The sequence below is a fragment of the Xiphophorus couchianus genome, chromosome 12 (assembly GCF_001444195.1).
Source record: "Xiphophorus couchianus chromosome 12, X_couchianus-1.0, whole genome shotgun sequence".
NCBI classification, from domain to species: domain Eukaryota; kingdom Metazoa; phylum Chordata; class Actinopteri; order Cyprinodontiformes; family Poeciliidae; genus Xiphophorus; species Xiphophorus couchianus.
In genome coordinates this window covers 29,947,680-29,964,230 of record NC_040239.1, presented here as the reverse complement: position 1 = coordinate 29,964,230, position 16,551 = coordinate 29,947,680, and the positions used below count along the sequence as shown (strand labels likewise).

General features: G+C 42.3%; 1 protein-coding gene across 1 annotated transcript in view; it reads right to left on the bottom strand.

Moving 5' to 3' along the window:
- LOC114154479 (breakpoint cluster region protein) overlaps positions 1–15,932 on the bottom strand; it is a 51,510-nt gene extending 35,578 nt beyond the window's left edge. The window contains exon 1 of the mRNA XM_028033581.1: positions 13,801–15,932. Within this exon, the coding sequence (XP_027889382.1) occupies positions 13,801–15,154 (1,354 nt within the window). The 5' untranslated portion in view covers positions 15,155–15,932. The remainder of the gene's footprint in view (positions 1–13,800) is intronic.
- Between the last annotated feature and the right edge of the window lie 619 nt (positions 15,933–16,551).

Sequence of the window (16,551 nt, the reverse complement as noted above, 5' to 3'; positions counted from 1 at the left end):
GTTAGTATTACATAGAGGAGGGTAGAGTACTCAAAATGTGTAGTCGAGTAGCAGTTGTGATGTACTTACATTGTTTCTGAGACGGACAGGAACGAGGTGAGCGCTAGTTCTAAGCTTGTGTCATAGCGACTCCATAGTTACTGTCAGTTAGTTACAGTTTGTAAGTAGTAGTAGTTAGTTAGTTGACAGTTAGTTACAGATACCTATCAAGATGGCTGTCAGCTACAAAGCTCCTGGAAGTGTGTCTCCACATGAGAACTATGTATAGAATATACACATCTGCTCATCTCATTTTAGTCCTTATATTCTAACGAAGATTAAAGAGAAGACAGCGTTGCTTCCTGGTGTTTCAGATTTGCATTACCTCGACCTAAAATGCTTTCTTTCTATTTTACATAACAGGCTCATCTGCCTTGAGTGGATTTGCTGTAAATCAGTCAAACACATACATACAGAATAAAGCCAATATAATGTTCACAGATATAATCCCCCTTAGAAGCTTAAAGAATTGAACCGCTCCTTAACGCCACGGTGGACCCACTGTGACAGCCCTCCGTTTGCGTGACCTCACAGTATTAGGCGAAAAGCTGGAGGGTGGTAAAGATGGCTGTGATAACCGTGACATGTCTGCCCAAATACCCAACTATGCGCAGCTTAAAACCCTTTCAAGCTCTGCAATCGAAACGTAATAAATACATTCTAATGACGTTACATAAGACTTAACAGCTGTGGGTTTGAGCCGTGCAGAGCGGGGGATAACGGAGGAGCTGGTTTTGCTTTGGACCATCACTGAACTCTGTAATTCTGTTTTTCAAGAATTTCATTTAAACCTATTCCAATGAGTCAGGTATGTATTGTAATACAAAAACAAAACAAAAATACATATATGAGAGCATAATTTAGCAGTAAGCAGATTTTTTATATATTTTTTCCTTTTGTTTAGCTTACTGACACCCAGACTTAAAAATAGACGCAGAGGAATATACAAACCCCTCTGCCAAACAAAGTGGGTCCGAACTTTCAAGCCTTGCTTCTGAGAACAATTAGTCACCGTGAAGTACTTTTCCTTCCTGCAGCCTGTGAACAAGAGACCCGTTCAGAACAGTAACCGTAGGACCCTCATGACAAAGCGAAGCCACGGTGAAAGCCCTGATCCTAATCCATACAGATGAACTATGATAAAACGGAAAGAGGGGAAGGGACAGATGTGCAGCAGAGATAAAGTCGCCGGTGCCACAGCATCGCTATCACCCTAAATAATAAAGTACCCCTGTTTCACTAAAATGCGGCCTTTGAGAGACTCGAATTTTCTGTTTTTACTTGTATTAAAACGAACAGCCTGTGCTTAGTTTTAAAATGAGATTAGCATGAAAGCTGTTTCAGAACACAGCACCGATATGAAGGTTATTATAGTTAACTAAAACTAACCAAATAACCAAAACTGAAATAGTGAAAACGTTTTCGCTAACTGAAATAAATAAAAACAGTAATTAATGTGGAAAAACTAACTGGAACTATATCATGTGTTTTTAAAACTAACTAATAGGCCTGTCGCGATAAACCGTAAATCGATTAATCGTACGATAAAAAAAACCTATCGACGTCATTTAATTTATCGTCCATATCGTCTCTGCTTGTATTTTTCTCTTTCTATTGATGACGCTGGATGTGTAGGCTCAACTCCGGCGCTATCCACTGACCCCTCCCTTCCTCATTTTTTAGGAAGGGAAAAATGAGAAGGGAGGATGAGGGGACTATTACGTCAGGTAGTCAGCGCGCACATCATTTTGTACTGCTGCAGCTTTAGAGCCCCGTGAGGAGTTAGCAAGGTAAAGAAACACTATCTCATATTGGGGGAGGAGGGACTCGAAATGGAACTCGTTTCAAAGCCGAACGCAACTGCCGCAGTGTGGGAGTATTTTGGATTCAAACCAAATGACCGAGGCGAACCGCTGAATCTTTGCGAGCCGGTATGTCGCATTTGTCATAAAATAGTAGCAACTAAGGGTAGCAATACAACCAACTTGTACGTGCACCTAAAGCACAACCATCCAGTAAAGTTTTTCCAGCTGAGGAGGAAAAGTACAACCGGTGGCCCGTCTTCGTCTTCAAGTTCGCGACAGTCCACCGTCATTGAAACATTTCATCGACAGGAAGCATACAAAAAGGACGGCGCAAAGTGGTGCGCGCTCACAGACAGCGTAGTTCGCTTAATTGCTAAAGAGATGCTCCCATTTAATATTGTTGAAAAGCCGGCATTTCGAAAAATGTTGCAAACTTTTGATTGACGGTACGAAATCCCCGGAAAAACATACATATCACAAACGGCAATTCCACAACTTTACAGCAGTATTAAAGAGGACATACTGAAGGAGATAAAAGACATTTCATTTTACTCTGCTACGTCGGATATGTGGTCAAGTTCAAATATGACTCCTTATATGAGCTTGACCATTCACTATATAGCTGCTGACTGGACCCTGCACTCTAAATGTTTAGAGACCAGGTATGTCCCAGATAACCATACTGCTAACACCCTGGGAGAAAACCTGAAATCTGCTTTAGCAGACTGGGGACTGGATGAGGACAAGCTGGTCTGCATTACAACAGACAATGGCCCTAACATTGTTGCTGCAATAAGAAATCTTGGCTGGCCATGGCTCAACTGCTTTGGCCACAACCTCCACCTTGCTGTTTCCCATGGTCTTCTAGACAGTGACAAAGAACGTACAGCACGTGCCATAGGACTCTGTAAAAGTTTGGTCAACACTTTCAACCTGAGCTTCTTTAAAAAGAGAGATCTGAGGAAGGCACAGAATGAAGCTAATCTCCCTCAGCACAATCTCATTCTGGTGAGTTTTTAAATTCATTTATTCAAAATATTCAGAGCCATGTTTATTTATTTTTTATTTTTGTAGCATGTAGACCTGTAGAATCTAATTAAGACCATTTTTTGTTAGAGACCGAGAGTCCATTTAATTTTTATTTCTGCTTGTTTTATTTTATTAACCAGTTCCAGTGTTGAGTGTTCTTTTGAAAATAAAGGATATACATCTTTGGCAAGAAATCGTATGCATTATTTCGTCATTTCCATTAAATCAGTGTAAAAAGGTCTTCAGACAATACTATCGTCTATCGCAATAGTTTTTTGAGACAATTAATCGTTCAGCAAAATTTGATATCGTGACAGGCCTACTAACTAAGCATACTGAAATTACAGATAGGATGATACGTCTATTATTTCAGTATGTTTTAGTTGGTTTTATAAAAGCACAGTGCAGTTAGTTTTTCCCCATTAATTACTGTTCTCACTTATTTCAGTTAACAAAAATGTTTTCTCAATTTCAGTTTTTGTCATAACATTCGCTTTAGTTAATTATAATAATCTTGGTCAGCTGTCGGCAAATTCCGATAATACATACTCCCCTTGGCGGTGCTTATGCTAGTCCACAAAAAATAAATAAAATACGCACCAGTCAGTTGGTTCTTCAACAATAATTGAATAATTTCTTTTAAAATAATATTTTTTGCGTATTCATGACCCAATCGATGTATAGTCATAATACAATACTTTGACTTTTTTAAATTTTGCACCTAAAAACTAAGCAAAGTATGAAAAACTAAAACTACTAATAAAAATGTAATTGAAACTAAACAATATTTAACTAATAATTGCTCAAAACTAGCAGACAACCTCTTAAAAACTCAAACTAAGTAAATTAGACAAAAAGTCGCACCAAAATAAAACTAAACTATAATGAAAAACCCAAAACCATTATAACCCTGATCTACGCTTCTGCTGATTCATGCTGGAGGACAAAAGAGTCAAAAGCTGCAGTGTAATATCTGCTCACTGATTTAACATGGACCACAGGGGGAAAATATATCAATTTTGTTCGACTAATGGCATCAATTTCAGACACCAGTTCCCAAGAGTAACAACCCAACGGAGCAAAAAGGTCGATGGATCGAGCCCAGCTGGAACCAGAATAGCAGCATCTATGTTCCCCCACCCGGCCCAGTTCACCAATAGGAAAACCAGAACGCAGCCCAAACTCGTGAGAGCACAGAGACGAGTGCGACGCAAACTCCTCGCTCCCCGCTGCGGACATATTGACCGTCCCGCGCAGAGGACAGCCGGCTGATGGACGGAAATTTGATCACAAGTCCCTATGAATAAACAAGGTCTGATTTATGCAGCTCAGAAAAGGCCTGAAAATGAAATTTAAGCCTTCAGAACTCACAGGAGAGAAGAAATATCCAGTGAAGGACGTCGTCCCTGTCTGAAAAGTATAACACTTTCATATAATAACCTGCAGAAGGCTCGGTAAGAGCCGCGGCTTTATGGGTCCGGAAAATGGATTCTCATCTGGATTGTGGCAGACGGGAACAGCGGGAAAATCATGTCGGAGACACAGAAAACACGAGGTAACGTGCTCTAAATATTACATTTCAGCCTAAATGCAAAGCACTTTGGAGGAAATAACAACACAGCACATCATTCTGAAACCCCCCTTCCTTCCTCCCTCCCTCCCTCCCTCCCTTCCAGTGGTGGTAACATCACATGTAGGGATGCCTTTCCTCAGAGAAGCTGGTGAGAGTTAATGGAAATATGGATGAAGATGAAGAATCCTTGGGGGGGAAAACCTAATAAAACTTCCAAAGGACCTCAAGACCTGGTGGAATGATTTAGATCAAGCAATATTTTCGTTTTAAAATGGTCCAGTCAAAGTCTAGTCTTAAATCCAACAGTAAATCTTTGGCAGAAGTTGGAAAATAACAGATACTAATGTCTTCAAACTATAACTTTGGCTTTTAAGAAACGTATGATTATAAAAAAATGTTTATCAAAATTTAAATCTCTGTATTTATCTGTCTTATGCTGTGTAAGAAAAAAACATCTCAGGGATGATCCACAGAAATGAAGTTGTTCTGATCAGGATATTCTGCATGTAGTGTGTTGGAATGTTCTCACACCTGGCAGCCCAGTGGACTCGGTTTGATTGATTGTGGATAAAAGTTGCTGCATTTGTTATATTTTCAGTTGGTGCTTCTCTCTTTTGCACTGTATTGTGTTAAATGAAACAAACCAGCACATGGTTCAGATTCACTGTGAGAAAACCTAAAATTAGCACCAGCCGTTGAGCGGTGAGGGTCAGAACTGAGCAGCAGCCCAGCTCCATCAGCTACTAATCAGGGTACATTGAAATAGCTCGGGGTGGTCAGACTTCAGCTCATAACGCGACACATTAAAAGAAAACGGTGCCTGATAACTGCTGCAATCTGGAAAAATAAACAAGAGTGTGCAAATGCAAAAGGAGTGTCATAAACAGGAATCAATCTTACTGAACTCACTTTCTGAATTCATCATTTGCACTAGAAGCGGTGCATTGCGTCAACCATTTTGTTTAAATTAAAATCGGCAGACGACATCGCAGTTTTGACGTGAGACGAGAAGAAATCGGCGACCTCTTGGTTCGACCTGAGTGAAGTTGGCCCCCCCACCTTCTTCAAATTAGACAAAATTGGTGTCAATCAACTCGGCTACGTTTGTGCTGGGTTTTGCAGCAAAAATGTTCGTTTGTGCCGCTATCATTTTAAATATATAAAGAAATGTTTTTAGAGGTCATCAAAGGTCAACCAGCCCCCCACCTTCTTCAAATCAGACGAAATGGGTGTCAATCAACTCGGCTACATTTGTGCTGGTTTGTGCAGCAAAGATTTTCATTTGTGCTGCTATCATTTTAAAGATATTAGGAAATGTTTTAGAGGTCATCAAAGGTCAACCAGCCCTCTTAATATCTTTAAAATGATAGCTGCACAAATGAAAATTTTTGCTGCACAAACCAGCACAAACGTAGCCGAGTTGATTGACACCAATTTTGTCTAATTTGAAGAAGGTGGGGGGGCCAACTTCACTCAGGTCTTGGACCGCTGAAATATTCATGTGAATGTCTAAGAGGGATTAAATATTAGTGAACGAAGCTCCACCTGATGTGCTGCAATGTGATTGACTCTGTCATAATCTGCCTGGAAACAGAATATAACGCAGTGTTTCATTTACCAGAGCACCAGGCCAGGACTGGATTAATGAAAACATTTCAGATTCACTTTGCTTAACAGTTAGATTTAAGAATATAAGACTCCACAAAATCTGTGCAAAGGTTTCTGGATGTTACATGAGCTTCATTAAGTCAAGAGTTCACTTGTTGATAGAGATCCGATATTGACAAGATCAGCCAAATAAATTAGTATCTGATTATATTAGCCTGCAGCTAAAATCTCAGGTCTATTGGTTATTAATATATGGGTCAGTTATTCTCAAAACTGTTGTTGTTGACTATTGTTCTCTGGGTAACATCACTTGATCAAACCCTTTCTAACATTTCACACTACAGAGCATCTTCAGAGGCTTCTTCAGACTCAGTGCAGTACAGACTGCTGCAGATCTTTCCTGCCAACAGCCATCACCATCTTCAATAAGTCTTTGAAGAATCTAAATTAATGAGTTACAACAACATTTAATTTCCCTTTGGGATTAATTAAAGTATTTTTAAATTTGAATCTGAATAAGTAATAAGAGTATTTATGTTTCGTGCTGATATCATATCGGCTCAATACGGGTTATCGGCCAATACTGAAAGCTGGAAGTAATCAGTTTATTTGAAATTGGTGTGTTTCCATTAAGCAAATGGAGACGCAGCTACTGGCCACATTGTTTGGAGCTAAATACAGAAAAATGTTAGAGGCTGTGGGAGGCTTGCAACCGGGACAGAGGTTCAGGTAACTACAGTGGACTGTGAGCTAAATACACATACACACCACACTTTTCAGATTTTTGTTTGTAAACAAAGTGGAAGAACCATGAATCGTATATTTCTGATTTCTTGGTCATGCGCTGCTTTGTGTCGGTCGGTCACATAAAATCACAACAGAAGACATTTAACTTTGTGCTCATGATGAAATGTCAAAAAGTTGATCAAATTAAAATAATAATAATAAGTTGGCATATCTGTCAGAATACGTGTCTGTTTGTATTCATTACCAACTGAGTTGCTTTGAGCTCAATGTTTAGCCAAAAATTTTTTTAAAACTCTTAGCATCACACAAACAAGCTCAACAGGTCAAGCTCCGTACAATGGAGGTGAACACATACAGCACTTAACATTTCATTAACCACTTCCCCCCCACACCCCACAAGCAGCTGAGACATTCCATAAACACTTGGCCTGCCAGCCTGCAGCACAGAGGGCCCTTTGAGCAAGGGGACCGAGGGAGGGGAGCCCAGCCTGCAGGTCCAGAGGGCTGAGGCTGAGCAAAAGGGATGGGAGCCCTGCAGCCCTCCGAAAACATGCCGCACATTTGTTTTCCCTACAGATCATCTACGGAGAGTCGTATGTTAAGCTGCGTACGTGAACGGTGTGAGATGAACAGCAGCGTTCAGAATTAGCAGTTCCAACGAGCGTTTCTGTTGTGCTTTCTGATCGACAAGGGGAACACAAAGACTATTCATGCCTTCCACTGCCAGAGCAGCTGGGGAGGCCTGGTCTGGTGCACTGATGAGCTGCCAGCTTCTGAGCGCTGAAAAGGAGAACAGGTGCCTTGATTCGCACACAAATACAGAGTTGCCCTGTAGGACTTCCTCTTGTACGCCCACATTTACTTCAGGAAAGGGAGAGGCTGAATTCTTTGGCTCCTCACCCTCTGACCCCCCGCCCCAACCGCTGGAGTTCAGACGTTCACATCCAGGTAACAACGACAGGTCTGTCTGGGCTTCCACAAGGGACATCAAATATCCACGAGTCTGCAGTTAACTGGGTTTGATGGCGTGATTCCTGCTGAGGCAGCAGATTGAGCCAGCCTCCGGTCTGAAGCAGACAGACAGCATCCCAGACAGACGCATTTACAGGCCAAACCCCACAGCATCCTGACCGAGGTGCTGCCTGATAAATGCATCCGAAAAGACAAATTGGTGTTTTTATTTATTTTTTTTGGGGGGGGGGGGGGGCGGGGATTATTAACCTTATTATTAACCTAATGGGAGGTTTATTATCCCATTTTGTCCGACTGCGTCTTTTACGTAATATATTAAAGCTGCAGTATGTAACTTTTATGAAAAATATATATATTTTAATATTTGTTGAAACTGTCACCATGTTGTGAAAGTGTGGCATGAAAGAGATAATCTGTAAAAAACAACAAAAACCAAAAACGAGCTTCTCTGCCTTCTCCCAGTGATAGCTAGAAACAACCAATTAGAGCCAGGGGGCGGGTCTTAGCGCTGTCAATCACCCTTCATTAGCTAGCAGAGCCTGTTGTGAATGCTCAGACTAGTTGGCACGGCTACCGATAATAGCGGATAAACTATTTCCTGTCACAGTAAGTCCTTTCCACACCATTAACATATTGAGCAGCAAGTACATTAGATTGATTGACAGCATTAAGACCTGCCTCTTGGCTCTGATTGGTTGCTTTTGGTCAGGTGGGGTGCATTTCTCCAGACGGCAACAGCAGCTCAGAGAGGGTCTGGAGGAGATTGATCTTTTCACATCTCATCTGTCTTATGTTATTGTGTCGCAACATGGTGATAGTTTTAACAAATATGTAAAAAAAAAAAAAAAAAAACATTTTGTATAAAAATTACATACATACAGCTTTGACCCTGAGAGAGCCGAGACCTTTCCTCAGCCACGGTAGGACTCCTTAAGACCCACAGGCATGGCTGTGTCATGATGATAATTAATTATGGCAAAAATAACCCATCAGAGGGTTGGCCTCTTTAAAAGTCCACAGCTAATTGGCAGCTACTTTCACAGCTGGGGTTGGCAATTGGCCTAGATAACCAGAAACCAGGAGACAACGCTCATTTCTACCGCTCTCAGGGTAAAAGTCTGCTGAAATGTGTCGGTTCTACAGACGAGCCATTTTGGGAAGACAACAGGAAAATAAAGTCAAGAGACACCATGGCTTTGTCTGCAGCAACAAGGAGATATAGCCAACGGTAAAAAAAACAACAACAACAAAAAAAACTATCGCACGTTTTTGCTGGAGACAGAAACAGCCCCCACACCAGATGCGCAGTGAATCATCTGCGCTTAAGGAAGCCATGTCACTTCTGTCTGGTGCAGTGTGGATTATCAAGAGCAAAAACCCTCATCTAGTCATCTCTATTATCTCTATTGATAATAGAGACTATTATCAATTTAAAGGGGCAGTATTATGTATTTTCCGGGCACATAGTGCCAATTTATAGCACCATCAAGTAATTATGATAACTTCAGTTATTATTACCACTTCATAATTTAACACCTTGAAATTGGACCTCTGTCTCTTTAAAAACTTCTGCCCTTTTCTGAAACTACACCTTCAGGAAGTCATCACAACATGGCTCCTCTATTAAAGGATTTCTCAAACATGCATGAACGAATCAAAGCAACACTCCAGGTGTGTTTTTGATGAGGGAATAACTTTATAATATGATGTAAATCTCAAAAAAGTTGATTTCAAATCATTCTCTTCCTTTAAACCAAATGAAGGTTAGAGTATTCCACAAGCACACCTCACATTTTCTGTTTTTGTTACAACAAACATGAACGCATTTTGCTGTAATTTTAATAACCTGGATAGTTTTTGGAAAGTGGAAGAAAAACAATACATGGTTTTTAATGTTTGTTTCTCCAAAATAAAATAAAATAGAATAAGATAAAAAATCTGAAAATTGTTTGGATTCAGTCATCCTGAGTCAATACTTTGACCTCGGTTAGATTGGATGGAGACTCTTTCTCCATCCAATAATCTTTTCCCGTGCTGGAGATGTGGACTTTTACTAGGCCATTTTAACACGTGACTATGATCTGGTTCCATGTCAAGGTTTGTTTTCTTCCAGGAAGCTGAGCGTCTGCTCCAACCTCAACTCTTTCACAGTTTAGCAGCATGTTTTCTTCCAACAGCGCATTATTTATCTCCATCTTCCCATCAACTCTGACCAGCTGTCATGTGCATCCACACACCCATATTTTGGTTTATGGAGGGATTGTCCAGCGCTGGTTTTCCACCACACATCCAGCTTTAGAAGAGGAGCAGAAACATAAATATCGTCTCATGAGCCTTTGTGTTCTATAAAGTCTAGTTTTGTAGAGAGTTTGACTTAGCAGATGTGATTTCAGCAGAACCTCCCACCTGAGTCCAGCCAGTTGCTTTTGGTTTTTTCCTCTCATATTTGTGTGTTTTGGAATACTAAAAGCAAAATCCAACACAATAAACAATACATGAATTAATTGTATGATGAATTAAAATGAGCACAATAACTTCCATTTGGATGGCAATCGTCAAAGAGATTGCTGAAAAGCCGCCATTTTGAGAAACGCTGCAAACATCTGACACCCAGTACGAAGTAGTTAGCCTGCACTTCCTGCCACTTTTGCTTGTTTTCCCTGTCTAAGCTGAATAACTATTGTTTTGAAAAACAATTTTTAATTGTTGTTCCACTCGTTTTGTTTTATTGTGAATATTTAAAATGTCTTACGGTTTCAGTGTTACATGTTCTTTAGAAATTAAAATCAGTTTGATCTTTCAGTGGGTGTACATGCATTATTATTATGCCATTTTTATTATTATATTAGTAGAGAATGACAATATTTTCATTTATCGCAACAATTCCTATGACATTTGATTGTCCAGCAAAATGTGTTATTGTGACAGGATACTCACAGCTCATTTCACTGTTTGCAACAGTCCAATATATGAGGCTTAAAAGCATGCTTACAGCACCGAGAGTTTATTTTGCATCATTTAACAATAAAATCAACTATTCCAAATGCTGCTTACAAAGCCACAAACAAAGAGCAGTTTCTCCAAAAAAAAAAAAAAAAAGGCCTAACCTCCAGCCTGAATCCTAATCCAGCAGTGTGCACCCTAATGTCGTTACAAAATCACAAAGTAAATCCAGACTTCTGGTAATCCACAGAGCAAGGTCCACATGAGACAGCTGTGCCATTATGTCACAAACCCGGAACAAAAGCTGCAACCCCGGGCTCCGAGACAGGGCGACTCAGTGTGTGTGAGTGGAAGAGAACGACATCGCAGAAAGTGTGGAAGCAGAGAATTTATTTTTTTTATTTTTTTTTTACACAGGGAAGGTCAACTGACTGGTGACAGGATGAGCCGCTGCCTGCTATAACAGCTGTGAGCGTTCAGTCCCACTGCTGACCATAAAAATGGTCGACAAAAGAAAACTATCACAGCCACTCATTGCCAGATGTATTTCACACTCCTCATTGCTATGACAACTGAGAGGAGTTTGCTTTGTAGACCAATCAAGTTAATTTTATGCAAACTTTCCTCCTCCTTCTACAGTATTTGAAATGAAATGTCTGATAAATGATCTCGACACAGTCGTGCAAGCATCACGCTAGTTCACACATAATGCTGATTGTGCCACTGAATATCTACCCTGTTGGTCACATGTTCCGAGTCAAGAAGCTTTAGGCTGACCAAAAAAACCAAACACTATCATGCTCATCTGTTTAACCCAATCCTCGGTGGATCGCTTTCACAGCGAAACAGTCACTTACCCATTTCCGTCATCTAATATAAGCAAGGCGGTGCCCAGATCACACCCACAGTGGGCAGTGGGTGGTTTCAGCCAGTGACAACACATCCGTGTGAAATTCTCACCTTAAAGATGCTAACTGGAGGTGTTTTCTTTCTAATAGCAAAAAAAAAAAAAAAAGTCCTGAGCATTTGGAGCATGGCTTTTGGCTTGATGGATTTGTAGAGAGCAAAACAGCCAGGAAACCTGACTAAGTGAGTGTGATGGACTTCAGCTAAATGTCTGGCTTAAACAAACTTTCTCAAAGGAGGGAAACCTTCCATCAGGACTAAAAAGCCACTTTCCTTATCACAATTAACACGGTTATATTGTTACCGTGCCAATACTGGCGCTTAATGACTGATTCCTCTATTGTGTTCACACATCTCACCAGGAAATGCAGATGGCTGCCGTTTTGATTAGAGGCCACGTGACACACTTAGAGCTTAGCCATCCTCTTTTTTTAAAGCACCAACATGTCTGGGCTCTTTTCCACCAATCCCCTTTAACAAAAGGCCTCCCTAAATTTATCACGCTAGACAAACCCCTTTAAGTTAATTACTCTGTGGCGAGGACAACAACGCCGATGTGAGCTGACACGAAAACTCTCCGGGTGGACAGGCCGGGCGACCGAGAAGGCCCGGGGCGCCCACCGCCTCACTGCGTCCCCTTGAATGTGAGGCGGCACTCAGAGGGCAAAAGGGCAGAAAAGGGGGTGAAAAAGTGAGGGCGATTCTGTTTAGACTGTGAGGTTTCAACGGATGCAAAAGCACGTTTCTCGTCTAGCCAACGTCCTTTCATAGGCGACGATAAGACCTCCCAGGAAAGAGTTAATACAGACGCCAGAAGGAGAAATAAAACTCTCATTAAAAAGAAAATAATAAGTTAAATTAATTTTAAGCAGACATGTCCTCCTTATTTTTTTTTTTTAGTAGGCCACATACGATGGAGTAAAACACTTCCCCCTCCCCTTTGGTGAACCCAATCTGAAAACCTCAAGTTTGTTCAGAAACTGTGTCAATGCATATTAATCCCAGCTCCAGAGGAAAACACTTTAGGACGGATTTAAACACGTCGGGGCCCAAAAAACGAGGACAACATTAAAGAGATTGCAGGTGCATTTTACGCAACAGTGACTCACTCTCTGTCACAAGCTGCCGTGTTTAATTTTAGTGATTAAAGAGTCTCTTTAATAAAGATGTTACCAGTGACCTCAAGGATGGAGGTAGTCGCTCCAAAAGACAAGACAAGAACCACAAGATTATCTCCATTTATGTTTCAAAAGAATAACCTTCTCTGATGCCCGATGCTAACTCAAAAGCATAGGGCATCAGGGAAGCTCTATTGGTTGATGTAGTTCTAAACAAAACGTGGAGGACGTTCTTGTTTTTGATATAGTTCACGACCAGGGAAGTGAAATTTGGAATTTTCAGTATGTGACCAATAAAAAAGGTTTGGTTGAAATCTCTGATTAACTGAAGAGTCACAAGAACCTGAAGTCACTTCTGCTGCATTATCATCTTCTGCTAATAGACCCACTGTAGAGATGCACCCAGCGATAAGGGACCCGCTGATTGGCTCTGATCGGTGAACAGCAGGTCAAATATGGAAAGATTTTCTTCCACCCAACATATTCAGGCAAGAGTTCCCATCATATTTGATTTGAAGTTTTTTACAATAGTATTCAATAGTAAGGGGGCACCGATTACCAATCTTTACAAAGCCTGACCTGCCGAAACCGATTTTGTCCGATACAGATTTTTTTTTTTTTTGTCTGAATGTTGCTAAATATAGCAAGAAAGTTGCTGACTTGGCAGCATTGGGGTGTCTGCATGTTTGTTAACCACAAACATGCAGACATGAGCTGGTGGGCATGTCTACCAGTCAAACCTTCTCTCAAGGCAGAGCAAAAGAGAACATCTGCTGATTTTTAGACCTTTTCTAAGGTAAGTAAGATTGGTGGAAAAGTGGCTTCACATACAAGTGTCGGCTGATCACTGGTGTCATAACATTAAGGAAATCAGGGCAGATTTATCGGTGCACCCCTATTTAATAATTCAATCAAAATCATCACCAGCAGGCCAGATTGTGAGGAATACCAGAATCGATATTGGGCAGGTGAGGCCTGATTGATGCATTTCTACTTTTGTGTTTTAACTTCTGAGAACTAAAAGAGTCAGAGAATGTGTGTGTGTTCTGCAGCGACCTACCCAGATCTCCTTGAACACTGTTGTCATGGGAGGTCCTGCTGGATGCGGTGGAGTCCCCATCACTGGGCCACATGGGGCCCCTCTTACGGACACCGAAGATGGAGGGGACACCCTGCTGCTTCAGACATTTCTGGGACAGAGGGGTGGGCGGGCTTCCACTGTCGATGGACAGCTGGGAGTGTTGGGAGGGAGAGCGGCTCTTCTCCCTGAACATAGGGTAGGTGGTCGGGCTGGGAGACACTTGGCTGGACTGGCCGGAGGAGAAGTCCTCCTCGCTGGAGGTCAGGTTCTCATTGGAGCTGCAGTCCGGTGTGTAGCCGCCCCCGACATCGTCGAAGCTCCCGGGAGAGTAGGAGCGCCTGGGCCAGGTGAGGTGAGGATCCTCGTCCATGCTGCGGTCCCTGATGTGGATCACCCGAGTGTCCCCTTCCCCCATAATTCCTCCGACGTACACGCTGGTGTAAGGCTGGCACTCCACCGGCTGTCTGTCCGGCCTCCCCTCGCCGGACCTGATCGCCCCGCCTTTCAGGAAGTGTGGGCTGACCTCCGGTTCGTCGGGCGACCCATTGAAGCTGTAGCTCCCTTCAGTGGACTTGCCTCTCTGAACAGGCTTGGCAAGGTCCCCCGCAGCAGCAGACAGGTTCCCTGGCAGGGAATGCAGGGACCTCTTCCGCTCCATCTGCATGGCCTGGCTGCCCAGGGTGCTGATCTTGTCCGAGACCTCCTTGTCGTTCACCCTGACCAGGCCTCGCTCATGATGGTACTCCATGTTCACGTAGAAAGGCTTCTCCTGGCTCCCCATCACCGACAACCCTCTGCTGTCTCCGGCTGTGTGAGAGTTGGCTCTCCTGATGCGCTCGAAGTTGGATCTCAGAGCCGCCACAGATCCCGTGCCAACTGGGAAGTCAGAGGGCTCGGGGTCATGACGAACAGGCGACATCCTTTCTTTCTGTTTCGCCAGACACAAACCATCCACCACCTCCTCTGGATGTCCTGTGTTCCTCTGAGTCTTGCAGGAGCCTCTCTGCTTCTCCTCATCTCTCGGTGCCTCTTCAGTGTACGACCTCCTGTCTTCTGACCCACCGCTGGGCAGATCTCTGTCATTCATTGATGGCATCTTTTTAAACCCCCATCTCTGTCCATCGTAGGATTTCCTCTCTTTAGCCAGAAGAGTCTGAAGGTAGATCATCCGAAAACGCTCCTTGTTGACTTCTTTCTCCAAGTGACGGATGGAGGACTTGCATTTGTCCAACTCCTGTTCAATATGCCCCAGTGAGCCAAGGTCCATTTTAGGCGGATCAGACTCAGGGAACTGGGCTCTCCATGCCTCCACAAACCCCAACGGTTCCACCATTGTGAAGACTCCTATATAAACGCCTCAAACTACCAATAACAGAGGGATACACCGATCTACAGCTTTTACTGGACCAGAGTGTTTACAACTCACAGCTTCCATAGTTTCGCAGCAGGTTAAGACAAAGATAAAGTCAAGCAGAAATCACGAGTGCGATCTTATTACCGCCAAGTCCAACACATGTGAGTTTCTCCCAGTTTTCCAGCTCGATCCCGAGAGGAGGCAGTGCGGTCTCTGGAGATCTTCTGTCTGCCTCTGGTCTGGTGTCAGACTGACTCGCAGCTCTCTGCTGTTTGGTAGCAGCTCAAAGAGGAGGGGCCACTGGATGCAGTTCAGATTTATGCCTCAAATACATAAAAGACGAGCTTTAATCGCTGTGGGCTGTTTTCTAACTGTGAACAGTTAGAGCCAAAGGGGGAACACACCTTCGAAACATGTCAAGTCAAGTTAAAATAGTAAATTTGACTCAGCTTGCGTTAAACAGGACAAACACTTAAAGTGAAAAGTGGCTTCGAATGGCCACAGTCCAGGTCAGGTCGGTAGAGAAAGAAAAAGACGAACCTTTCATGTTCCTCAAACTAAATATATCTCAGGGTCGTTCTAATTTTTTCCTCTTTTCCAGGAGCTCCAGACGTGAGTTTAGTCACAGCAGCCGTGCACTTTCAGTTGTGTGCTCTGCAAACTCCGCTTAATCCCCGCTACAGTTTACATCTGTGGCTGTCTCGTGAACACATCGCCACCTTACGGTTCAGTCGGAGTCAGCTGCTGCGTTCAAATGCAATCCCAACTTCTCAGTTTTCACGCTCGAAATGGTTTGTACACACGTTTATGTATAAACGACGCTTAAAATGCTGTACGGTTAGAGGCATCCAATTTGGCACTCGAATAAAGGGATATTTCATTGCTCAGTGAATCTGAAAAACCTTTCAATTGGTCTAGTCAGGTGAGCTCCAGAAAGTTATCAATGGGGTGGACAAATGGGGGATTCTTTTTCTCTTGGGGTAGCACAACAAAACTAAAAGTCATAAAAGAAGTGAACGGGAGTTAGATAAATGTATAAATAAGTACAAACTCACTATTAAGTTTGTGCTTTCTGGATTTTGGAGCATTCAAGCTGGGCCCTGGGGAAAAAGCTTTAAGCTTTTACCCTAATTTTTGCTTCCGAAATTACAAACCACGTTTAGGTAAATACTTAGCGGGTTTACTATGAATTAATAGTACAAGTTTTAAGAAGGTCAAAGATAGTCAGATGTAAATGTAGCTGCGACTTCGATGTTAACTTCAGGGTCATATTGATGTTTAGTGTAAATTTCAGCACTAAAATACATTCGAAATATTCTATGTCTGTGCCTTGCTAAATATTTTGTAAATGAATGAATGAATGAATGAATAATAAT